Source organism: Tiliqua scincoides, chromosome 1 (assembly GCF_035046505.1).
Source record: "Tiliqua scincoides isolate rTilSci1 chromosome 1, rTilSci1.hap2, whole genome shotgun sequence".
NCBI classification, from domain to species: domain Eukaryota; kingdom Metazoa; phylum Chordata; class Lepidosauria; order Squamata; family Scincidae; genus Tiliqua; species Tiliqua scincoides.
The window spans coordinates 52,304,528-52,331,511 of record NC_089821.1 but is presented as its reverse complement, the minus strand read 5'-3'; the positions used below and the strand labels follow the sequence as shown (position 1 = coordinate 52,331,511).

At 44.2% G+C, this 26,984-nt stretch overlaps 1 protein-coding gene across 2 annotated transcripts in view; it reads left to right on the top strand.

The window, feature by feature from the left end:
* Positions 1–26,984, top strand: part of ABCC8 (ATP binding cassette subfamily C member 8) — a 96,747-nt gene that overhangs the window by 52,133 nt on the left and 17,630 nt on the right. For both annotated transcript variants that reach the window (XM_066609495.1, XM_066609496.1), the window contains 11 exons: positions 921–1,019; positions 2,548–2,632; positions 3,358–3,438; positions 4,399–4,536; positions 7,217–7,342; positions 8,886–8,985; positions 16,635–16,867; positions 19,655–19,821; positions 21,661–21,730; positions 24,789–24,946; positions 25,252–25,344. In XM_066609495.1, coding sequence (XP_066465592.1) covers positions 921–1,019; positions 2,548–2,632; positions 3,358–3,438; positions 4,399–4,536; positions 7,217–7,342; positions 8,886–8,985; positions 16,635–16,867; positions 19,655–19,821; positions 21,661–21,730; positions 24,789–24,946; positions 25,252–25,344 — 1,350 coding nt within the window. The remainder of the gene's footprint in view (positions 1–920; positions 1,020–2,547; positions 2,633–3,357; positions 3,439–4,398; positions 4,537–7,216; positions 7,343–8,885; positions 8,986–16,634; positions 16,868–19,654; positions 19,822–21,660; positions 21,731–24,788; positions 24,947–25,251; positions 25,345–26,984) is intronic.

The window sequence follows — 26,984 nt, the reverse complement described above, 5'->3', positions numbered from 1 at the left end:
TGCCCCTTTCCCGCCTTTCTGCCTGCGGAAACCTACCAGCAGCCTATCTTCACGGTGCTGCTGGTGGCACCCAGGTCTACAGCTGCTGCACCAGTGACCTTCCAGCAATTGCCTCAGAGGGGCTGTCATGACGGCGGGGCTTTTGTTGCACTGGTTTACCTAGCAGTACACTGATGGAATCTGAGGGCAGGATTGGGGCATAATTTTGTTGAATTTCTAGATATGCTATCAAATTTATGCAAATCTTGAGCAATTTCTCTGGCCACTGTGCTCTCAGAGGATCTGTGCCTTATGAAGAATTGCAGGTGTTGATGGTATTGCAGTTGTCTGATCTGTATGAATGGGAGCACTCAGTATGCAGAAAAACTATATTGCACCTTACTGAAAATCATGCAAACCTGCCTTTGTAGGCCTAGAATTTTTCTTGCATTATTTCTGTGTTAAGGCAGAAGCATGCAGTGTTGGTATTAAGACTTTGTGGGAAATTGGTCCACTGACATAACTTTATCTACGATTAGAAGCTCCCACCCAAATCTCTTAAGGTTCAGCCTTTGTGGAAAATAGACTGACAGAAAAACAGACAAGGTGCCCCTCGGCATAAGGGCTGGGTCAAGAGGAGGAATGACTTTAGTAGTAGAATAGTAGAATGACATTCTCAGTGAACTGAAAGAAATAAAATAATCTCCAAACTGATTGTGGCTGAGCCTTTTACCTAGTTAGTATTATAACTTTGATTTGGGCAGCACATGTCAGAAAGAAGGATGGCCCTGGATGCTCTCCTTTCTGTTCAGTAGGAGTTCCTCTGGGTTTCATCCTTTTTCCAAGACCTCCATATCAGAGAGAGTCATGGATAAAAGGCAAACACATACTTAAGTAAAATAGCCATGATAAAGCTAACACCTTCCTGTGCTTTCCTACAGAAAAAGAGGACCAGTGGCATATGCTTCCCAGAAACCATGGTTGCTAAATGCTACTGTGGAAGAGAATATCACATTTGAAAGTCCCTTCAATAAACAAAGGTAGTATATTTAAGTGCTTTTTAAACGCAAACCATAAAAACGCCCCCTTACAACCCTTAGAGTGAATGTTTTTTATTGTTTGTTGTCAATAAGCTATGCTTTTTCCTGGTTACATGGTGCAGCTGTTGAATTGTTAAATCAGACATTCATCTCTGAACTTGACTTGAAGCAATGAAGCATATTGATCAGGAATCCCTATTATCAGCAGGTATAATGCAGCTTATTGACAAAGTGCCAGATGAAATGCTATAGCACCCCATGGAAGTCACTGAAAAATGCTTCTATGTAGCATAAGTCTCACAGGTGATGGCCAGGAGAGGTTAGAAAAGCTTAGCAGAATTTTCACGTCTCACCAATCCATCCCGTTTCACCCCACCATAGGCAGAACCCTGCTGGCTACGCATGATCTCCCAGCATGAGAGATGCTGGCATGGCACAGAATTGGAAACACTCTTTAATGTCTGCCTAAGGTTTTAGAGTATACATCGCAAAAGGATTGTCAAATTGTACCTTAGTCCTTGGAACATATGCACCTACCACATTTATAATGTGACAATAACCACATGATATGATAATGTAAAAGTCCACTGCAAATGAAACCTCATTTAATTTTATATATTCTATATAAATATAATCTATATATTATATAGAATATAAATTCTATATAAATATATATATAATTTTATATATTAATCCCTGCTAACTCCTGCTAACTGGGTAAGAGGCACTCTTTCAAGTGGGTGCTCCTCTTTTTAGCAGGGGGAGAGTAACTGGCCCACCTCACCCCAGCAGTGTCTTTTCTAGTGGCTGTCTGCTGGTGTTATTTTGCATCTTTTTAGATTGTGAACCCTTTTGGGACAGGGAGCCATTAGTTGTTTGAATTTTTTCTCTGTAAACCGCTTTGTGAACTTTAGTTGAAAAGCGGTATATAAATACTACTACTACTACTACTACTACTACTACTACTACTACTACTACTACTACTATTAATAATAATAATAATAATAATCAAGTTGCTCAAATTTGCCTACATCTTTCATATAGGAAACTGAAGTTCTTATATTAAAGATCGATTCAAGAACTTTAAGGGCCCAATCCTGTCCAGCACAGGAGCAGGGGCACTAAATGCCACAGCTGTATCCTGTGCTGGATACAAGCAAGAATTTTAATAAATAAAAATAAATACTTTCCTATCAGTTGGACCGTGGACCTCTTAATGATGACCTCAGGTTCCTCATAGATGCATGTTAGTCTCATCAATATCTTTCAGGATCAAACCCAGCAAGAGAACCAGGGAATGCTTCATCTATTTTTAACCTTTGAACACCCTGTAGTGCATTATTAGCTAAGGTTGTATTTATTTGCCTGGGACAGAAAGTTCCCATTAGAACAATTAGTGCTTAGCAAACATGTATTTTCCAGCATGTGATTTCTCCAGCTGATTAATTTTTGCTCTTAAAAGCAAGTAAAAATGTGCTTATGATGCAGTTTCCAAGTGAATTGACAATTACCAGTTCTGTTTCTACAGGTACAAAGCAGTAATTGATGCTTGCTCTCTTCAGCCTGATATTGACATACTTCCTCATGGAGACCAAACACAAATTGGAGAGAGGGTTAGTGATCATCTACATGATTTAAAAAAAAAATTAAGCACCGAAACATGTCATGTGTCCTTAAAATTCTGTTACGTGACAAAACCAATTTGTAAAGCAAATATACTTTTAGATCATTAGTTCTAAAGCTTTACACTTTGTAAACATTACTGAAGTTATATCTTACAAAATATTTCTTTCAAGTTACGGTTACTCTTCCTGATATAAATATTGGGAATGCTTGTTCCCACCAGTACCCATTACAGGGCCAGCCGTGGGGAGCTTTGTGTACATATTGAGGCTGTTAATTTGTAACAGATTTCTGAGTCAGGCTGAAAAACATTTGTAAACTTTAAAATAAATCTTTAAAATGATAACAATGAACTTGCTTATCATGCTTAGTCAAGCCATTTTCATAGGTTCTGTTTCTCGCCTGTGAAGTGAGAATGAATTTTGGTACACTTTCAGGAACTGCTGCGAGGATCAATTATTTTAAAAAATGATAAAGTGATACATAGTGATTAACAGCAGCAATAGTGTAACCTCCTTGAGAATGAGGATTCAGGAACTAACTACCTTGTTGAATACCTTGTGGTAGTTCTGTCTTTGGCTTCTGCTGAGATGAATTTTTAAAGTGCGTCCGGTAAACTTGAGATGAAGGTTAGTTAAAGCACACAAACAAGCAATGATGCCTTGCCTTAGCTTTTCTTGTGTAGTTTTTGCAACTGAATTATCTTTCTCTTCAGGGCATTAATCTGTCTGGAGGTCAGCGCCAGCGGATCAGTGTGGCAAGAGCTCTTTACCAGCAGACAAATGTGGTGTTCTTAGTAAGTTGACCATGACTCAGTCCATACACCCAAAATAGAGTCTTGCAATATTCTTCTCTGCTGCCCCCATATGGCCATCTACTTGCAAACTGCAAATGTTTACCAATATTTGAGATCCATTGCCATGTCACCAAGGAAAGATGGATATTTTAATAGCTGCAGATGGAGAAACAGGGCAGGGGCAGGCAGGCAGGAGAGGAGAGAGAGAAGAAAGCAATGTGTTTTTATCTAGGAACTATGAAGTATTTTTAAAATAAATACACTTTCAAATTTCCATGTTACTTTTCATACACAGGGGAAGCCTCATTTTCATTTCAGAGGTGAGCACTGTTCCACATGCTCAAATGCTTTTGTGCACTCGGGAAATTGTTCTAGATAGGGATTCTCTCTCTCTCTCTCTTTATATGTATGTATGTATGTATGTATACATACATACATACATACATACATACATACATATGGCATCTTGGCATCTGTGAGGGTTCCCAACCCCCACAGATGCCAAAATTCACAGATAAAATCCACTTTTAAGAGGTTTAAAACAAGTTTTTAAAAAGTATTTTTTTAAAATAGCATTCCATACCTTAGTTCTGCAAACTGCACCAGTTGCAGGGTGGTCTCTGGTGCTCCCAGAAGCCATTTCCAGGTTGTGCCAAGGCCCACAACCCTTTCCCTTATCTGGGTGTGCTCCTGAATGAATCACAGAAGTATTTCCCAAACATCTTCACTATGCATCTCAGTTAGCACTTCTACTATCAAGAGCACCTTCCATAAATGGAAGTTTTGTTATTAAAAATGAATTTTCTGGTTGCACCTTATTAAAACTGAGCTACATCATAAAGAAAAAAGCCCTTTTAAACCCTCCAGTATTCTTCAGTGATATATATCTATTCGATACTGCAAAAACAATGTTACGTTATTCCCGGAATACATATCTGATACTCTCCTTACCCTTGGTAGGATGATCCATTTTCTGCTCTGGATATCCATTTGAGTGACCATCTCATGCAAGAAGGAATACTGAAAATGCTAAGAGATGACAAGAGGACTGTTGTGCTGGTCACCCATAAACTACAGTATCTGCCCCATGCTGACTGGGTAATTAAGATGTTTTTATTTTAATAAAGAAACAGAAAGATGTACTAACTGTAAACATTTGTAGCAGTGTAAAGGCACAAATCAGTTAAAGCCAAACACTTTTAAACCCCATTTATTTCAATGGGTGGAATATACATGCTTAGCGCTCATATTGACACAGTTAAACTCTCCACACTGTGCTCCTGTTCTTCAGGGGGTCCCAAATGCTATTTAATAAAAAAGAAAGGTAACACTTAAATGGGCCCAATTTTTCAGAGTAAAAGAACTCAGCACCTGATGAAGTTATTCCTGATTTCTGGGGACAAATAATTGATTTCGAGGACTTCTTGCTGCAGCTAATTACCCACTTCCATACTCCACATCAGGGGTGTCCAAACTTTTTAGCAGGAGGGCCACATCATCTCTCTGACACTGTGTTGCAGGCCGAATTAATTTACATTTCCAATTTGAATAAATTTACATAAATGAATATATTAGAGATGGAATTTGTATGAATGAATGAAGGTCTTGCAATAGTTCAAGGCCTATAAAAGTCCTTGCACAAGGCAAGGCTAGCCTTTCCTTCACTGCCACTGCTGCATCACATACGTGAAACAGCAAGCAGTGGAGGGAACCCTTGTCCAACAGCTCATGCGAGAGGTCAAACAGTCATCTTCACACTGAGAGAAGTTGCGTCAGGCCAGCATGGGCTCTAGCAAGTCTCTGGAGGGCCAGATGCTCATTGGAGACTGGGGGCTCCCTGCAGGCCGGATTGTGAGTCCCTGAGGGCCGCAAGTGGCCCCCGGGCCGGGGTTTGGGCTCCCCTGCTCCACATCATTCCATACTTTCTACTCTGCTAGTGAAAGGCAAAGCAATTTAGGACCATGTTTCATTTATATTGTGAAATTAGTTGATAATATCCATTTGTGTTACCAAACTACAGATTCTAAAGATGAGGAGGACATGAAGGAATTTGTTTTTTACAATTGCTTGCTTCATTCAAAGATTGTGTTTCAACAGATGTACTTGCCTGAATGAACTCCGTGATTAATTACTGAAGTTATTTCCTGACAGAATTTCTTTATCATGTGCAGTCTGTTCAGGAGGCAACAGAAAACATGCTAACTTAAGGAACCTTGAGCTTCCTTCCTTGACTCTCTGTCCGGCCTCAGCAAGGATCTGCACAGGATCCAAAACAGGCAAGGTCTAGTTTCAGAGAAGGTAGGAATGTGATCAGGGTCCAGGGCAGCAGTACTGAGTGAAAGGGCCAGAAACATTTTCAAGGGAAAGACAGGCCGGGAAAGAGACCAATCCTAAGGGTCAAGTGTCGGTGGTACAAGTGTGGTGTTACAAATGTCACAAAGCAGTGTGTCACAAATGTACTGTAAAGCACATTTGTGGCACCCAGGGTGGAGGGTGTGTCAGTGCTGGGCCTCAGTGCCGGGAGTACGCCAGCGAAGAGCAACCAGGGTTAAGTAGCACTTGCCGGGCAGTGATGGGGCTTTTTGTGCTGGGAGGAGGCAGTCTGGGGCAGGGGGAGTGTGGAACGCAGGGGGAACAGCTCAGGAGGAGGTGGGACCAGTGGAGGCCTCCTCCACTGGATCTTATGCCCTATGTCGGGCTGCAAAGCCCTACACGGGGCTTTTCAAGTCTGTGCCAGCAAAATAGCTGGCCCCGTTGCGGGATCTGAGGCTTTCCTTGGGGGAAGGGGATGAAAGTTGCCATCCCCCAAGGAGACTTCCAGTGGCCTCCCTAGCCTCACTTGTTACAGCAGTAGCCATTTTGGTGCCACTGTAACCAACAGTGCCAGGGAGGATAGAATTTGGCTGTAAGTAGGCTTGAGTAGCAAGCTCTGAGGTCAGAGCTTTGCAGGGCTTAGTAAGGATTGGCCAGTGAGTCAGCTGACAATCTCTGTTGGGCTGGTACTGCAGCCTAGATGCTGCCCTTGAATCATGGAACTTAGTGTACCAGCTTGCCACAGAACCAGAGCGGCACTAACCCAGTGCCAGTTGACGCTGGGCCCAACACTGAACAGATGCTGCCCAGATCAAGAGTGGTGGCAAAGACTTTTGGCAAAACAGCCGGCACCAACTTGAAAGCCCCATTTAGGGGCAACAGTCCCTTTCCCCAAGGAGATCCACCAGCTATGCTGCTGGATACAGCAGTAGTCATTGTGGCACCACTGCAACCAGTAACACCTCAGCGCAGTGTTTTTCAACCTGTAGGTCGTGAGCCAATTTCAGGTGGGTCCCCATTCTTTTCAATATTTTATTTTTAATGTATTAGACTTGATGCTCCCATGGTATGTGACTGCATTTGGGGAAATGTTACAGACTTGTACTTTTAACAAGCTACTCTGTATATTCGTTTAACAATGATCGTAAATGGGACTTACTCCTGTGTATGTGGTTAGGATTGCAGCCTAGATTGTTAAAAATTTTGCCGCTTGATGATGTCACTTTCAGTCATGACATTACTTCTGATGGGTCCCAACAGATTCTCATTCTAAAAAGTGGGTTCTGGTGCTAAATGTGTGAGAACCACTGCCTCAGGGGGATACATTGGGCTGTTAATTAGTAACGTTCTGGACTCGCAATATTGGGACCAAAATGACCTGGATGACATCAGTACCATCAAATAAAATTTCCTTTTTGTGTTATGAAACAGACTTCTTGACAAGTTACAACTTAAACTGTTTCAGATTATTGCAATGAAGGATGGCACTATTCAACGAGAAGGAACACTCAAGGATATTCAGAAATCAGAATCTGAACTTTTTGAACATTGGAAAACACTCATGAATCGACAGGACCAAGAGCTGGAAAAGGCCTGTTTATTTTTTCTTTCCTAAGGTTGTAAGATAATTGATTTGCATATAGAAGATCCTAGATTCAGTCCTGGCATCTTCAGGGAGAGCAGAGAAAAATTTGTGTCTGAAATGCTGTACAGCTGCTGCCAGTCTGTGTTGACAATGCTAACCTACCATATGTGGATCAGTGATCGGAGTAAGGCAGCTTCCTATGCTCCTGAGTTTTCAAAAAATGTTCTTGTGTACAAAATATAGAATTAACCCATTCATAATAAATAAAAGTGAATTCATTGTATTTAAAGAAAGATGATTTATAGTTTTTCGATACTGAGAAAAATATTTAAAATTATGTAGTATCGTCACTGAAAGGCAACAAATTAAATTATGCAGATGGATAAAGATTTAAGGTAGGCAGCCCAATCCTGAGCTGCCCGGAGTGCCCAGCTTCGGCGGCACCCAGAACGGCGGATGCTGCACACCTTGGGCTACCGCAGACGGCACCTCGGGAGAAGGGGACTTTGTGGGAAGCAGCACCAGCCGGAACTGGGCTAGCACGGGTGGTAGCCTGGCAGGGAGGCTCGCATACGTGTCTTACGCACATTTGCAACAGTACGCAGCGGCGCAAAGCCACAGTGCCAAGCCCAGGATTGGGCTCTGAATCCTTTAACCTTACTCAGACAGACATCAGTTGTGAAAACTGTCCTATTTAGGTACTGTATATCTTATAACCCCTATAGGGCCAGAATAGTCATAGCTCTAGCTCAGCTGTTAACTAAGAATTGGGATAAGCTGTAGGATTGTGCAGCCTCTCTTTCCCAACCTATTCTGTTTCATGAGCTACTTCCAACTCTTTTTCTATAATTGGACACTACAACTAACCATCTTTAAAAGCTGCTATACCAAAGCCCAGACTTTACAGATTCAATTGATCTGGTTCTCTTAGCTCTAATTCCTAATAGCTAGATTGGGAGAAAATGGTGTTAACGAAATAAAAATTCGTAACACCATTTTCTGCACTTTTCATGTCTGTTTAAAAAAAAATCTGTGAAAAAATAAAACCATTTTATTTTGTTTTTATCTAATAATTTAATGGGGAAAGTGCATGGAAAATGACTGTGGCTACACGTGTCAAACCATACCACCTATGGCTGCAATCCTAGCCACACTTTCCTGAGAGTAAGCCCCATTGAACAAAATAGGACTTACTTCTGCGTAGACCTGGTTAGGATTGTGCCCTATACCACCTACCTCATTCACTTTTATAGTGATTATAATTTATAATTATAATGTAAATTTTGAATAAAAACACATAAAACTGCTTTCTGCATGTTTCATAACACTTCTAATTTTGGAGATTGTATGCATAAAAAAACATAAAACCACTTTCTGTGTGTTTCATAACACGTAACTTTGGAGGTTGTATGCAAACAAGATTAATCTTTCTTGAGAGTTATGTTCATTTGGCTCATTTCATTTCTAATAGCATTGATTTAAATGTATAGTTATTATTTGGCAGGATTAAAAAGAAACTAACACAGCCTCATATTTCTCCTGCTTTTAGGAGACCTTAATTGAACGAAAAACTGTGTTAGATAGGAAGAACCTCCAAAAGACAATGTATTCTCAAGATGTTCTGCTCCAAGATGATGAAGAAGATGAAGGTGAGGTGGTGTTCCAAAAAGGGCTACTCTATTTCTGGTCACTCTACTTTCTACAAAATTTCACTGCACCAATATTTTGTAGTAATCAGGAAAAAAATACAGCAAGATAACAATGAAACATGATTGCGAAGGTATTCATATATTGACTGGGATTTTAAGTATAGATATGGTGGGCCTTGGTCAGAAACATTCCTATTTATGAGAATATTTCCTACATATAATTGCTTTTAAAGTTATTGATTGTATTATATTCATCTAAAACAAAAGAAACAAAAAAATTAAGAAAACATTTAAACAAAGTAAATAAAGTCTTCTCTAAAATAATATAGCCTACCTAGATGTAACAGACTGGAAAAGCATTTTTTCCTCTGTATGTACGTCCATTCACACACGTTCTAGATGTAGCATTTTAGGATATTCAATCTCAATACAGCCATATCTTTCAGTTTTGTCAGGTTAGGGACCAGCACTATGACAAAGGTCAAAAATGGAGGAATGTTCATATTAGGCTTTTAAATAAAAAAAGAGGCCAGACATTCTTTAAAGGAACTGCAAGTAGCACAGGGATGTTTTTTAAAGGGCCAAACATTGCCAACCCTCCCACCCTGCTTGCCACGTGCCGGAAAGAGAATGACAAAGCCACCCGTCCAGACTCGTAGAGTCCCTGTGCTGCTTGCGGAGACTTGTGCGGAAGGCTTTCTTCCCAAGCTGACCTCCTCACATGCCGCTTCTCAGTGCCTGGCAATGTTAAACAGCATCCAGCCCCTTTAAACAGCAGCCATTTCTGGATGTATGGAAAGGTTGAAATAAAAAAGCGATAAACATCAAAGTGACACTGTGCTAAGATTCTTCATCCTCACAAAAAGAGGTGGCAGAATTTGAGAGCAACATAGGTTATCACCACTAGCAGCAACATTATCTGTCTCTAATGAGGTCCACTTACATCAGTAGAATTTAGAATTTGGAACCATATAGATCTGCACATACAAATGAATACACACAAGATCCAATCCTAACACCAGCCAGCCATGCTGATGTGCAACACCTGTGCTGGGAAGCAGAACCGGCTCGGAAGGCCCCATTGCTCTTTCCCTTCAGGTGAGCCTACAAGGGGCCTCTGGCTTGCCAAAGGCGCAAGCCGTAGGGCAAGAGCCAAAGAGCTCTTTGCCCGTGGCTCTTCGCCTAGTGGATCGAGACCTAGGAGCCTGGAAGATTCATTGCTGTGGACTGTGACCTCAGACTGCTTTAATGCTTCAGACCAGCAGTAACAGCCGGACACCCTTTCCCCTTGTGTAGTGTCTAGCTGCACAAGTGTGAGGCATCTGTGAGGGGATGTCAGAAGACATCAGGTTAGCATTAAGCTTGAGAGTGGAACTGCAAGCTGATCAGTGCTGTGCTATGTGATCGTCTGCTGGGGATGATAGAATAACATCTTAGGCGCCAGAAAGAGACAGTATAGCAACCTGATTGAAGAACCACTGTGGGCGCAGCTAGCATTCTATTACTTGTGTCCAACATTGCCCTGTTCTTGGCCTGGTCTGCACCTTTCGGGGAATGTTATGGGTTGGTGGCCCCTCCCCCTTTGTCTTATACTCACGTCCTGATGCAGGAGTAAGAGATGAGTAGGGCTGCCCCTGTGAGAGAGGAGAGCTAGAAGGAGGGTGAGGTTGCACCTCTGTGAGAGAGGGGTGGGGAATGATTTGGTGTACTGCTATCAGGACTGGATTGGGCAGGGGAGGTGGTTTGGGAGTGGGTTGTTGGACCTTGCAGATTAGGGTCTTTCCTCCCTTCCCCCCCTCCATATCTCTGGCTTTTAACTGTGGGTGTGGACTTTTCTAGTGTCAAATTTTTAATCTGAGCAGGTGCATTGTTATAGTGGCTTTTAGGGCGGGCCTTGCCAGTAAGTTATGCGTTATCTTCAGAGGGGGGCTATGGAGAGGGGAACAGTGCCACCATCAACAGAGTGACGGGCCTTGGAAGATTTGGTGGTGGGGTGAGGGCTGGCCGTTCCAGGGTAAGGAGGGTCCATCGTAAACAGATCGTCCCTCTTTCCAGCCTTCCCTCCAGCTCTCTGACAACTGGGGGCTTTGGCAGTAGTGCCCTGGGTCTGAAACTGCTGCTCTTAAATACCAGATCAGTCAACAATAAAACCTGTCTCATCCAGGATTTTATCCTGGGTGAGGATGCTGTTCTGGCTTGTATTACGGAGACCTGGTTGGATGAAGCGGGAGGAGTGAATCTTTCCCAGCTTTGTCCTCCAGGTTTCCGGGTAGTGCAGCAGCCACAATTGCAGGGACGGGCAGGGGGGGGGGTCGCGATAGTCTATCGAGATTCCATCTCCCTTGCCAGGAGCCCTGTCCGGCAATTCACTGGGTTTGAGTGTCTGTATGTCACGTTAGAAGGGCAGGACAGGGTTGGGATTCTGTTGGTGTACCATCCGTCTTGCTACCCAACAGTCTCCCTGCCTGAGCTGACTGGGTTGATCTTGGACGTTGCATTGGAGGCCCCCCGCCTATTGGGGGACTTCAATGTGCACGCCGAGGCCCCAGAGGTAGGTGCAGCTCAGGATTTCATGGCCACCATGGCAACCATGGGCCTGTCACAGAAGATCTCAACCCAAACCCACGAGGCTGGACACATGCTAGACCTGGTGTTTTTGTCAGGACAAAGGGATGGTGATCTGGATGTGGAGGAGATCAAGATCACTCCATTGTCATGGACAGATCACTTACCTAAAAGGTAAGGTTTAGACTTGTTGCTGCCTCCTGTCTCCACAGAGGCGGAGGACCTTATTGTATGGTCCGCCCTCGAAGACTAATGGATCCAAATGGTTTCCTGAGGACTTTGGGGAATTTTCCTGCTGCTAAGGCCAGTGACTTATCTGAGGCTCTGGTTGACCTCTGGGAGTTGGCCAGGGCTGTGGATGAGATTGCTCCTAAGCGGCATCTGCCACATAGCAGAGTCAATGTAGCTCCTTGGTTTACCAGGGAGCTGCGGATGATGAAATGGCAGGGTAGACGTCTTGAGTGATAGTGGAGAAAGACTCGTGACAAGTCCGACTGAACACAGGCTAGGGCCTATTATAGGGCCTGTTCTGTGGCAATGACGGCAGCGAAACGTTCCTTCTTCTCTGCCACCATCACATCCACACAGAGCCGGCCAGCGGAACTGTTCCATGTTGTATGGGGTCTTCTCCATCAGACCCCACCAACTAATCAGGAGGAACACACGGAAGTCCACTGTGACGTGTTTGCCAGGCAATTTGTGGATAAAATCACTTGGATTTGCCATGACTTTGACTTCATGTTGACAATGTCTAGTGATGTCCCAGTGGCACCTGTCAATCCTGTTTTGTGGGATTATTTTCAGCTTGTAGAACCTGAGGATGTGATCCTTTGAAGTGTGAGGCCATCCGCCTGCCCGCTGGATCCGTGCCCAGCATAGCTGGTTAGATGTGCCTAGGAGGGACTGGCCGAGTGGACAGAGAGGGTAATAAATTCATCTTGGAGGGAGGGGGTGATGCCTCTGTCATTAAAGCAAGCAGTGGTTCGCCCCCTCCTGAAAAAGCCGTCTCTGGACCCCTCTATATTGGGTAATTATTGGCCAGTTTCAAACCTCCCATTTCTGGGCAAAGTGATTGAGCCGGTGGTGGTGTCTCAGCTATAGAGGATCCTGGATAAAGTGGATTATCTAGATCCTTTTCAATCTGGCTTCAGGTCTGGCTTCGGGACGGAGACAGCATTGGTCACCTTGGTGGATGACCTACGCCGAGGGCTGGACGGAGGGAGTGCATCCTTGCTAGTCCTTTTGGACCTCTTAGCGGCTTTCGACACCATCGACCATGGTGTCCTTCTGGGACGGTTGGCCAAATTGGGGATTAGGGGCACTATTTTGCAGTGGTTCCGGTCCTTTTTGGCCGACAGATCCCAGATGGTGGTACTGGGGGACTCCTGTTTGGCACCCTGGCCCTTGAGGTATGGGTCGCCGCAGGGTTCTGTATTGTCCCCCATGTTGTTTAATATCTACATGAAACCGCTGGGAGAGGTCATCCGGGGATTTGGAGTTGGGTGCCATCAGTATGCTGATGACACCCAGCTCTATCTCTCCTTTCCACCAGACTCTAGGGTGGCTGTCTCTGTCCTAGAGCATTGCCTGGAGGCAGTTGGGATCTGGATGAGGGCGAACAAACTGAAATTAAATCCGGGCAAGACAGAGGTCCTCCTGGTGCAGAAAACCACGATGCAGGTGCTGGACTATCGCCCTGCTCTGAATGGGGTTGCACTCCCCCTGAAAAAACAGGTTTGCAGCTTGGGGGTTCTCCTGGACTCGCAGCTCCTCCTGGATGTCCAAGTGTAGGCTGTGGCCAGGAGTGCCTTTGCCCAGCTTCAGCTGATGTGCCAGCTGCAGCCATACCTGGCCATGGTGGTCCATGCCATAGTGACATCAAGATTAGATTATTGTAACGTGCTCTATGTGGGGCTGCCCCTGAAGACGGTCCAGAAGCTACAGCTAGTGCTACAGCTAGTTGCTGAGGGTTGGCGGTTTGACTCTGTCACGCCGCTACTCTGGCGACTGCACTGGCTGCCCATTCATTTCCGGGCTGAATTCAAGGTGCTGGTTATCACCTTTAAAACCCTAAACAGCTTGGGACCAGCGTATTTGAGAGAGCGCCTTCTTCCGTATAGTCCGGTCCGTTCTCTAAGGTGATCAGAAGGGGCCCTGTTGGTTGTGCCGTCATTGAGAGTGGTGAAGGGAATGGCGGCCAGAAACAGGGCCTTTTCAGTGGTGGCACCTGCACTATGGAATTCCCTCCCCTTTGAACTGAGGACAGCTTCCTCATTATTAATGTTCCGGCGGAGCCTGAAGACTTTTTTATTCAGGAAAGCCTTCGAGGCGCTATAAGGGCTGTTTTTATAAATTTATAAATTATGTCTTTTACTGTGTGCATTTAATCTGCTGCTATATATTTTATCTTGTTTTAATTGTTTTTAAGTGTTTTGTATTTTTAATGTTTATTTATATCCTTGTTTGTTTGTATTTTAACTTGATTGTTAGCCGCCTTGGGTGCCCTTCAGGGAGAAAGGCGGAATACAAATCTAATTAATTAATTTAATTAATTAATGCATGCAGTCACACCAGAAAGGTGCATACTGCATCCATTGGTGGAGGGGTGACCCAAGGGCAAATGGAAGCTATGTTTATACTTACCTCTTCGAAAGCTTTGGGGCCACCTTTAGGTCTACTTGGGCATATGCCACCACTTTTGGGCGACAGTTATTGGGACAGGTGGATCAGGCCCTGGGGTGGGTGGGATCAATGGCAGCAGCTCTCACCAAATCCAAACCCCCTTCCTGTGCCTGATCTGCCTTAATGAATCATCATGGACTTGTACAAGCAATATTGCCAGTGTAGGTCCATGTTGACCCATAGCAGCTGCTAGGTCTTACCCAGGAGCACTTCCCCAAGACCTCACAGGAGAACTCACAAGAATAGTGCACGATCAGTCCAGCCAAGATGGTGGCACCCAAGAGAGCTGGGATGAAAGAAGCAGCTGGGAACATCCTGCAGCACCCCTGTTAGTTAAGGAATTTTCAAGGGCAATTTTGAGTATATACGATTTTTGCCTTCTGTGCAGACTTTGGAACCTAACCCCTGTGTAAGATGTGACTGTACTATACTTCCTGAGCTCCTTAGAAGAAGTAAGTGCAGATGTAATAAAATAATGTAAACAAAACATCCTGCAAAGTACAGTTGTGTGTCGCGTAATGACAGGGATGCATTCCTGCACTTCTGTTGTCAAGCAAGGCTTGACGTTAAGTGACGTTGACTGGAACTGTGCTCCCCTCACTTCTGGAGACTTTTCTAAGCCTCACAGATCGCCATGCCTCTGTGAGATTTAGAATGGCCAAAGCCAACTAAAAGACGCAAGTTCCAGTTTCCTGATGGAATCCTGGAGGTCTTCCCCAGGCCTCCAAATGCCCAAAAAGGCAAAAAAAAGGTAACTTTTCGCAAGGAAAACAGAAGTTGCAGATGCACGCTGATTCTGTGGGGCTCAGAAAAGCCCCCAGAGGTAAGGGGAGCACAGCTCCCCTCTGCTTCAGAGGCTGGTGGTGGGTGAACAAGGACCAGCGACGGCCATCACATATGTGACTCATCACTGGTCGGAATGTCTCTGAGCAACATTCACCTATTCTTGGAACTCTATAGAGTTCCAAGAACACCTATTCCAAGTGAACACCTATTCTTGGAATAAATGTAGATATTGCTTGCTACAACAAGCTTAATATGAACTTATTTCAATAGAACTAATTTTAGCTGCATCTTAGAAGTCATAAGGTAGCATTCATGCATGCATAGGTATTTATTCCATAGTGCAAAACTTCTGCACAGATCTTCTTTCTTTGGGATTGCAAAGGCTAGATTACTCCAGGCATCTATAAATCATAGCTTCCTGAGAAAACTCTCCGCATTCACTGAATAATTTAAACACGGTTTAAGTGTCAGACTCTGAATTAATCGTGAGTGGCTAGTCTACAGTTCCATTATTTAACTTATAAAACAAAATCACTATAGAAATTACTATAGAATTCTTAAGCCACCAACTACCCAATATTATCCCCTACCATTGGCACCAATGCAGCAACATTAATGGCGTGCAGGCTGCATCCAATGGAGGGGCTATGATTAGGAGGCACTCCAGAAGTAAATAAAAATATTTTTACTTCCTTCTGCCAAGGTCCCTTGATGGCCCATGGCCGGGTCTCCTCATACCCATGCCAGCTATATAGCTGGTGTAAGTCCAAGGAAAGAAAGGGGGCAGAGTGGATTGGAAAATGGAGGATAGGATCTGGTGTGCACATTTGCCCCTGAGATTTTCCCTTTACCGACCACTTCCCATCCCTTCCCTGCCTGCCAACTTATTGGTGCCCAGAGCTGCACCATGCCTCTTGCTTTCTGTGGCAGTGGCCCAGTAGCATGCAACAGTGGCTTGGCTTTTGTGCTGCTGTTATAGACCTTGCACTGTCAGAACAATAGTTCTGGCAACGCGAGGCTCCAATGGGGATAGGGGCCTAAATTGTATAAAAATAGATGATAATTATTTTTTTTTTAATTTAGGACTGATTTTAAGTAGGATCCATTGAAATTAACATGCATTACAGATGCATTAAAATATATTTTCTTTGGTCATATATCAGAGCGTGACAGGGCCTGTTCAGTCAGTATTCCACACACATGCACATGCCGATACTCAGATGGCATGTCTCTGGAGATGCCACTGCTAAGCGTCAGTTTCAGCAGCGGTGTGCTCCGCGCCCTGTCACTGGGTCTTTAACAGTAGTAGTACAGTCCCCCCACTGTCACAAATTGGGGATAGGATTGGGCAGTGAGTCACTCTTATGAACACTCTCCTGTAGTAAACTACATTAACAGTGGGACTTACATCTGAGTAAACCTGTATAGGATTACATTGTTTGTCTGAGTCAAAAGCCAAGCCACTTCTGTGATTCTTATAATATTTAAAGTGCTGTCAAAAGTACATAAAGAAATGGAGGCGGAAGAGAAGAGGAAAGTGAAAATTAGTATACAATGGAGGTATTTCTTTACTGTCCAACAACCTTTATTCCTGATGAATAAAGTCTTTATTGCAGATGAAATACCAGAAAGTGATGACGACGACAACCTCTCTTCTGTTCTTCATCAAAGAGCAAAGATGCCTTGGCGAGCGTGTGGGAAATACCTTAGCTCAGCAGGGTTCCTCCTCCTGCCTTTGCTGGTGCTTTCACAACTTCTGAAACATTCAGTTATGGTATCTATTGACTTTTGGCTAGCTCAGTGGACATCTGAAGCCATTTCTAAGAAGATGAACTGCTCTCATTCTAGGGTATGGCGTTTCTAAGATGATTTTTTTTCCTTTACAAGGCCACTTCTTCCAGCTCCAGTATTTAGATACAACCTAATATATTTCACCATGAAGATTAACCTTTGCTGGGGGGAAAAAAATGTGTTTTATAATGTCAGCACAGAGGCATAAATATATTTTGAACATAATACATTGATGAGACATTATGGAAGACACAAACTTGCCATTAAAAAATGACATCCCCATGTCTAATTTCTCCTCTATGTTCTTGTTTAAGATCTACTAAACTCCCTCATAGCATGGCAGCATCATAATCTGATTTTCCTTTTCCATGCTCCTTGCTTTTACTACACATGTTTTTTCCATTCTGAAGGTTAATCTCCATCTTTTAAATTTAACATGTAAAGCAACCATTACATTTCATTTCCGGATTAGAGTGCATCTGTTATTTTCAATTGAAGTTATTAACCACATCATCCTTTGCATGTCTACTAACAACTTCTTTGGAGTTCAGTGGGTCTTACTCCCAGGTAAGTGTGCATAGGATTGCAGCCCCAACCATACATTGCTTGACAACCTAGCTCTAGATTTACATCTTATGTAAGCGCCAACATCATGGAAATTTTTATCTGTGTTTAAAGAAAACGCATAATTGATTTGAGGAGCATCAGCATAATAAACTTATTTGTTTCATAGAAGGACTAATTATTCCTATGAGTCACATATAAAGTTGGAATTATTTAATTAAAAACTTTTTTATTATATAAATAATTATTATTATTTTATTATTATATAAATAATTTAATTATTTGATTAAAAACAGATTGAATTATTTTAATTTGTGTTTATAAAGATGTAATCTATTTTATTAATTTAGTTGGATTTGTAGTCAGTCCTGGCTCCCACGATTCAATACAGGTAACAACGCTATAAACACAATAAAACTATTAGTCTTTTTTACCAAGCACTGTCAAATCAAATGTCTATTGGGCAGCCAAATCCTATGCTTCCCAGCACCCTCCGGAGCAGTGGCACCAAAGCGACTACTGCCGTATCCACCAAGCACCAGGAAGCTTCTGGGAGTTTCCTTGGAGGAAGCCCCAAGCACCAAAATGGGGTTTCTCAGGTCTACGCCAGCTGTTTTGCTGGGGCAGACTTGAGGGACTTTTCAGCCCGACAGGGAGTTCAGAATATGGTGGAGCAGAGCTCCATCAGTCTACCCCTCCCACCCCTGTTTCTCCGTCTGTCCCGCCCCTGAGAGGTGGCAGCCTGCCTGACCGTTTCACTTACCCCACTGGAAGTGCATCCTCCTCCTGCCAGTGTAAGGCCCAGTGCCTGACTGGCACGGGCCCAGCAGCAGTGCTCCCTACACTCCTGGTGCCATAAATGTGCTTTATGGCACATTTACAACTCCCAGTGCTAGCACTGTGAGGGTTCAGGATTGGGCCCAGTGTCCTAACAAAGATGAACTCTAATTGCTGAATGTTTTATTTTTGCACTGTCTGGTGATTATCCTGTTTCCAGTTAACATGAAGTTCTGTCAGAGTCTCAAACTACAGGTTGGATTTAAAAGTTCCCTTTCTCTGATAGAAGATCTTTTTCCATAGAAAATTCCTTCCATCAGAGGAAGTGATTCCCTGGATCAAAGCCTATATTTTATTATCCCTGTTTCTCGGAGTTTTTTTCATAGTGATATAGTTGTAAGTACATAGAGCATATGTTTACTAGGGAGAAGGGATTGTGCTCATCTGCCCAATGGGCACCTATTCCACCATTGCCCCAACCTATATCCACATGTTACGAACAATTTCATAGGACTTATGCTTGAAAGACCAGTGCACATGGGCTTGAACAGCATAATCCTGCTTCCTCTTTACAGGCAGTTTTGACATTAAGATATGAATGAATGAATGAATGAATAAACCTTTATTAGGCATACATTAAGATATAACAGAGGGGCAACCCAATCCTGAGCTGCCTGGAGCTCCCAGACTCGGCGGTTCCGTGCAGGGTTCCCACTGGATCCTGCGCCTCCCGTGCTACCGCAGGAGGCACCTCAGGAGAAGGGGACATTCGTCCCCTTCCCCCGAGTAAAGGGAAGCAGCCCTGCAATGGGACTATTCTCTTTAGCACCGACCAAAAGGTTGGCGCTAAAGTAAAGGCACTCGTGTAGGGCGCGCTGACCTGTACGAGCGCCTGGGATCCTGTGGAGCTCAGCTCTGCGGATCCGCCTTTCTCTCTCCCTCGACATACATCCCACCTGCCCCCGGCATGCCTCCTGCCGGCCTCCCCCCTCCCCGGAACGCCTCCCCCATGCCCCCGCCTCTTGTTCCGCAGCCCGGCGGTCCGGGTGAACCCTGAGCTATGGAACCCAGGCCACCGCTGCGCACTAGCCCAGCTCTGGCTGGCGCTGGGCTAGCTCTGGTGGTGAGCCCCGCAAAGTGCCTTACGGCACGTTTGCAACTGTGGTCCATGGTGCGGAGCTGTGCTGCAGACCTCAGGATTGGGCTCTAAATCTGTAAGCATAAATCCACCTCCTTAACAAAATTAATAGCAGCTATAGTGTGCCTGTGTATGTTTGCATATGCACAGATTGTATCAAAGCCATTATTTTCCCACGAATCCTTCTTCCAAAGCTGCTAGTGGACCTGTGACCTATATTTTGGCAAGCGCAAGAAATGAAAAGGCTTGGGCTGTGAACATGTGTGTTGGCAAACAAGAATATTCACCAGAATCATGACTCTGGTTTTTCTGAATTACCCTAAAATACTATGTCTCTTTGCTCCGGTTTCTTTCTTTCTTCCTTAGGCATCCAGTTTTGATCATTCACCCTATTCAAGGGTATTCAGTATTCTCTGCTGCCTTGGAATTATATTATGTCTCGTAACATCAATAGCAGTAGAGTGGACTGGTTTAAAAGTCGCCAAGAAGCTACATTGTTTTCTGCTGAATAAAATTATTTTGGCACCAATGAGGTATTCTTCTTCATATGAATAATAAAATAACAATGTTACATGTAATTGCAAAGTTGTCTTTCAAATGCGAATCTATTATAAATTGTTTGTTTTTTGTTTGTTTTTTTTCATTTGTGAGGCATCCTGTCCCAAGGACTTAGGGCATATAATATTATATGCAGATATACAGTTCTAATATGTCCTAATATTGCATTTTAAATGAAAGAAAAATATACGGAAACGGGAAAGCATAAATGACCTCTCAGAGATGAAGTCACATACACCATTTTCTATCTAATTGTAAACTCTTATTTTCTACTTAATCCAATGATCATGCCTAAAATCTTACCTTGGATGTCTTTGTCCACTTTAGCAAAGCAGATAATAAGAATTCCCTACCCACGTCCACACTAATATATACTTTTCCTATCATAGAATCACAAAGTTATAAATTACAAAGTTGAAAGATACCAAGATGCCATCTGGCCCAATACTCACAATCTTCTGTCACCATGAATTCACACTCTCTCTCTCCCTCTCTCTCTCTCTCTCACACACACATACACACCTCAATTAATGAAATCCCTATTACAGTTGCCACAAAGAGCAGCAAGTGCATTACAAGGAATACTGTATCAATGAAATATGGTCAGCTGTACTTTTCCCATGCTCTAAACCCAGTCCTTCCTTCAGATATTCTCCAAACATTCACCCCACAAATATGACTGCTTCTCACATAAGTTCACCAAGTGGATACTGGATATACTGTCCCTTTAAATCTTACCCTACTTTTAGGTGTACTGCTGTTTCCTCTTTTAACTCAACTTCAGTAAGAATAGCATGGCTGTTGGTTACTGTGAGTTCTTAGGAATTGCATCTAAATCTAGGAGACTGCATATAAACAGAGAGCTTTTCACTGAACAATTATGTATAACATTTTCACTTCTTATAAACAATTTTGAGCAGTATCAGGGCTGGCCCAAAATGAAGCAAGTGATGTGGCACACATCAAAGTGTGTGGTGGGAGGAGCAGTGGGTTTTGGGTGCTCTTCACCTCGAGGCAGCCATTGCCACCTGCTTCCAGCTTGCAATGGAAGGCAGCTGCATTGATCTACTTCATTACTTTCCTTCATGACATAGTTCTGGGCTTTCCCTACCAGTGCCACCCATGACAGGGAGTTAAGAAAGGGGATTTTATGGGGCTTCTTACCCCCCTGTAGTCAGTGGTGGCAGTGGTGGGGATAACTTGGAAGTGATAGGTGCTGTCACCTACAGGCCCTCAATAGGTTCCCAACCCTGGCTTAAAGGGACAGGAGGTTGGGAACCACTGCTTTAATAAACTAGGAAGTCAATGATGGTCAGTGGAATCACTTGTGCCATCCGTGCAGTATGTATTCATGCTTTAGAACAGGGGTCTCCAAACCTCTCTATCTGGCCCACGGCCAGCCTCTTGTCCCCTGAAAGCCCCTGGCCCACTTTGCCAAACATGACTGGAACTAGGCTCTGGTTGCATCTGGAGGGTGTTCTAAGGGCCAGAGAGGTTGAATAATGAGCCCATTCATGCATTTATTCACACATCTAAGTTCCATCTCTAATTTGTTTATATAAAATGTATATTTAAATTTTTTTCGGCCCTCAAAACTTTGCCAGACATTTGATGCAGCCCACTGGCCAAAAGGTTTGGAGACCCCTGCTTTAGAAAGTGGGTGAGTCTGGCTATGCTGACACAGGTTCAGATTGGGCTGTCACTTATCACTGAGCAGAGTGTTATGGGTTTGGATTCAAACACAGTCCAGGAATAACTAGAGTAGAACTTCTGTGGGTATCAAACTTGATGCATTTTCTTACTGCCTTTTACAGATTTTTTGAAACAACTCCACTGGGAAGTATCTTGAATAGATTTTCAGCTGATTGCAACACTATTGACCAGGTAAGCTAGAAATAAACATACTTCTAAAAATGTTTAAGAACATCTCTAACAATAGAAAGAAAAGCTTCCATTGCAAGCCAATGGAAATTTTTTCCTGTTGTAAATAGTATGCAAGGGACACAATTTTGTTCAAAGCCATTGGAGAAGAAAGTATTCAGACCTCCTATTCCCAACCATGGCTTTCCATTCCCCATGTAATATGCAGTTTAAAAATCTAGGACAGGGGTCTGCAACCTTAAACATTCAAAGAGCCATTTGGACCCATTTTCCGCAGAAAAGCAAACCTTGGGAGCCACAAAACCCTTTTGACATCTAAAATGAAGATAACACTGCATATATAGTTTTGTTTTGTTTTTTACCTTTATGCTCTTATAAGTCCCATTTTTATAATGTAGCCCCCTCTTGTAGGTCCCTTGTAGGTGCTGGGGCACCTTCCTTATGAGGAAAGGCCACGGCGTTTGGGCCTCTTCAGCCTAGAAAAGAGGTGCCTGAGGGGGGACATGATTGAGACATACAAAATTATGCAGGGGATGGACAGAGTGGATAGACTAGAGATGCTCTTTACACTCTCATATAACACCAGAACCAGGGGACATACACTAAAGTTGAGTGCTGGGAGAGTTAGGACAGACAAAAGAAAATATTTCTTTACTCAGAGTGTGGTTGGTCTGTGGAACTCCTTGCCACAGGATGTGGTGACGGCATCTGGCCTAGACGCCTTTAAAAGGGGATTGGACAAGTTTCTGGAGGAAAAATCCATTACGGGGGTACAAGCCATGATGTGTATGCACAACCTCCTGATTTTAGAAGTGGGCTATGTCAGAATGCCAGATACAAGGGAGGGCACCAGAATGAGGTCTCTTGTTATCTTGTGTGCTCCCTGGGGCATTTGGTGGGCCGCTGTGGGATACAGGAAGCTGCACTAGATGGGCCTATGGCCTGATCCAGTGGGGCTGTTCTTATGTTCTCATGTCCTTTTATTATGCAGCACCAAGAAAATATTTTTTTTATTTACTATTTACTTACCTTTGCTCTGCTGTTGTCCCGGTCCCTGGATCTTCCTGCAAAGGAAGGAGCTGCTGTGGGCGAAGGCGGCGCATGGTCTGTGGCATGGTGTGGTTATCAGCTGTGCTCAGCTGCACACTGGCATTTAGCCAGCATAAAACTCACTAACATGCAGGTTGATCTTGGTGAGTCATAAAGAAGTTTATGGGCCATTTCACAATTCCATTTTTCACATGTGAGGAAGTTCCTTAGAAGGCTCCAGCTTCTCAGGAATATGAGTTTGGCACATGGCCATCGGTCTGCACCGGGATGTTTGGACAGCATGTGCGATGTTGCCAGCCAGTTCCCAAATGTTCACCAGTCATGGGCCTCACCAGTGCTACTCGGTGAACGCATCCCACTGTTCATCTGGCCATCTGCGGTTTTTTCACAATGCGGCTCTCGAGTGGGGGCTGGAAGCGGGGCGCCTTCCCCCGCCAGCTCAGCCCCGAGGTTGAGCTCGCTGCAGGGCGAAGGAAGGAAGGGCGCAAGGAAGAGATGCCTGGCTGCCCTGTGCAGCAGAGTGTCCACCCCCTTGCCCAGCAGGGTGCTTGCTCACAGTGGGGGGCGGAGAGCAGGTCCGGGAGAGCGCCGCCGCCCCTGCCTGCCAAGGAAGGAGCTGCTGTGGGCGAAGGCAGCGCCCAGCCCGCACTCAGCAGCCAGCGCCCGCAGCACATCACTGCAAGGCACCCCCCGCCCGCCCCCGCCACTAGCGGCTCTGTCCCGAGGTTGAGCTCGCTGCAGGGCAAAGGAAGGGCTCAGGGAAAGAGATGCAAGGCACCCCCGCACCCACCACCAGCGGCTCTCCCGGACCTGCTCTCCCGGACCTGCTCTCCACCCCCTCTTCCTTGCGCCCTTCCTTCGCCCTGCAGCAAGCAGAACCTCAGGACGAAGGAAGGGCGCAGGGAAAGAGATGCAAGGCACCCCTGCGCCCACCACCAGCGGCTCTCCCGGACCTGCTCTCCACCCCCCTCTTCCTTGCGCCCTTCCTTTGCCCTGCAGCGAGCTCAACCTCGGGACAGAGCCGCTGGTGGCGGGGGCAGGCAGGGGGTGCCTTGCAGCGATGTGCTGCGGGCGCTGGCTGCTGAGTGCAGGCTGGGTGCCGCCTTCGCCCACAGCAGCTCCTTCCTTGGCAGGCAGGGGCGGCGGCGCTCTCCTGGACCTGCTCTCCGCCCCCCACTGTGAGCAAGCACCCTGCTGGGCAAGGGGGCGGAGACCCTGCCGCACAGGGCAGCCGGGCATCTCTTCCTTGCGCCCTTCCTTCCTTCTCCCTGCAGCGAGCTCAACCTCGGGGCTGAGCTGGCTGGGCGGCGGCTGCGGGGAAGGCGCCCCGCTTCCAGCCCCCACTCGAGAGCCGCATCAGACCACTGAAAGAGCCGCATGCGGCTCTGAAAACACAGGTTGCTGACCCCAGATCTAGGAAATAAAGAGACCAAAACATACATTTCACACATGTAGTTTGTCCCTAAGGCCTTAACTTCCTAAAATTGTGAAGTTCTTAATTTATATAGAATCTTTTTTACAGACTTAAAAAGAAGAGCAGACAATTTCTTCTTGATATGGGATGTCTGTGAAAGGAATTTCCTGGATCTGTTCTGAGATTCTGTAATATAAACAGCCTAATCCTATTCTTATTTTATCAGGACTCACTGAGTTCATTGGGACTTAGTTTTGAGTAAATGCATTGAGGACTGGCTATTAGTGTTTTAACTGTTGATATTCTTGCCACATAATTCTATTCAAAGTGTACTGAAACCTAATCTGCATAGGATTTATTTTTTGTCTGAAATTTTAGCTAGTTGAGATGTACAGACTAGACTAAACTCTGCCCAAAGCCATGCAGACATTTTCACCAGAATCCACATCTCATTTCATGGAAAAATCTAAAATTAAATATTCAATACCATATGAAAGAGGGAAGAATGAACAAGATTAACTTTGATTTCATTTTCATTTTGATTTGCTTGCATTGCACTTAATATTCATCTTTGCTTTATTGTGTTTATTTGTTTAGCACATACCTGCCACTCTGGAGTGTTTGAGCCGTTCCACCTTGCTATGTTTATCAGCTCTGGCTGTGATCTCCTACGTCACACCTGTGTTTCTCATAGCTATAGTTCCTCTTGCTGTCATATGCTATTTCATTCAGAAATACTTTAGAGTAGCATCAAGGTAAGCATTTAATGAATATATTACAGTCTGACAAAATGGTATATACTGTATGTACAAAAAAAATTCTTCCAATTATTTTGTTTTGCATAAGTTTGAGCTAATGAATATCTTCCTACTTTTCATCTAAATACTTATCAACACTTTAGTTAGGGTGTCTGAAATTCACCATATCAGGTTTGCATCTATCTATAATTTTAGTGAACTAGAAACTGAATTTATTATCACCTGCACAATACTGTGCTTTTTCACATGTATTAGGAAAACACCTGACTGCTTTTTAAAAACTAGTATTAATTTTTTTTCAGGGACTTACAGCAGTTGGATGACAGTACCCAACTCCCACTACTTTCTCACTTTTCAGAGACTATGGAAGGTCTAACCACTATACGAGCATTCAGGTATATTTCATAGAAATATTTTTGTCCTGATTTTCCAACACAGCAAGGAATTTGGCTGTAATATTCTAAATGATCAACATTACATTGACTCTTTTCCTATTCTGAGTGTTTAGTAAATATGAATAATTTCAATTTTGCTAATGTAATGATCTAAGGGCCCAATCCTAACTTGTGCTGGAGCAGGCAGGCCAGCAGACCTGTAATGTTTCCAGCACAAGTTTGGGGCTGTCTGAGGCTCAGCCTGAGGCAAGGGGAAACTTTCCCCTTATTCTGTGTCATGCTACAGCAGCCCCAATGGTTCTGCTTGGTGCCACCTGACAAATGGGCTAGGATCTGGCATAACTGCTCCTGCTCCCTGCCCCCTGGGAACACCCACCACCTGCTCACCCTCCGCATGCCCCGAAACTCCTCCTTCCCTCCCCTCCCCACATGCCTCCCAGACCCCCCACAATGGCCTGGAAAAGCCGAGGCAAACTTACCTTCCTCCGTCACTGTGGAAGCTGGATACAGCCTTCGTAGGCGCCGTTCATCTCTGTGCTGCCCCAGCCTAGGATTGTGCCCTAAATTCACTATATAAATTCAATCCCTGTTTTTCTTCAACTATTTTATACAACCATTAAAAATGTGTAAAATCTTTTAGCTGTCCAAAAACAGTCTGCTGCTTCCTCCAGCAGAATTTTTGATGAGATAAATGTAATGACAAATTTGCATGTTGGTTTTAACAATGGGGAGATATGTATCCATGGCACAGCCAACCCCTACACACCACTTATGCTTCAACACACTACCCCTTGCCCACACTACAGGATTTTGTAATTGAAGCAGTCACTAGATCCAGAACTGCATTTTGATCCTTAAAAAAAAAAATTACTTTTTTGTCAAAGAACCTGGTTTGAAATGTGAAAGTTTCACTGTAGTGATCAAAGTGCTGTCTAGACACACCCTTACAGCTAACATGACTCTCAATATACTCCAATTTTACCTCTGCAAGCCACCCATATCCTGCCTTTCCACCTAGCTACTTGATTCTTTATCCATCATGCTCATACTTTGTGCTTGAATCCCTTATTCTGATACTGTGTTGCTTGCTTGCTGTGTCTGCTGTGCTTCCCCACACAAGAGGACAGATCTATCAATGGCTACTAGACATGATGGCTATGTGCCACCTCCAGTTTAACAGCAGTGTGCCTCCAAATACTTGTTGCAGGAGAATAATAGTGGGGGAAACTATGCCTTTCTGTCCTGCTTGTGGGCTTCCAAGAGTTGACTTGCCAAAGGAGGGCCATTGTGGGAAACAGGATGTCCAAGTAGATGGGACTTTGACCTGATCCACAAAGGCTTTTCCTATGTTTGTTACCCTGCCTGGATTCAAGAATTTGTCTCCTTATGCAGTGGCGTACCTAGCCCATCTGTCACCCAGGGCAAACTAACATTTTGACGCCACCCCCATCAATCAATCAATCAATCAATCAATTAAATGTATTATTACTTTATTATAGAATATAGCAATGTAAAAATGGTAGATGAAATAACTTTAGCTTACAAAAGCTTGTGCCACATTACTTTGTTAGGGCACAATCCTAAGCAAGTCTACTCAAAAGTAAGTCCTATTGTGTTCAATTGGTCCTACTCCCAGGAAA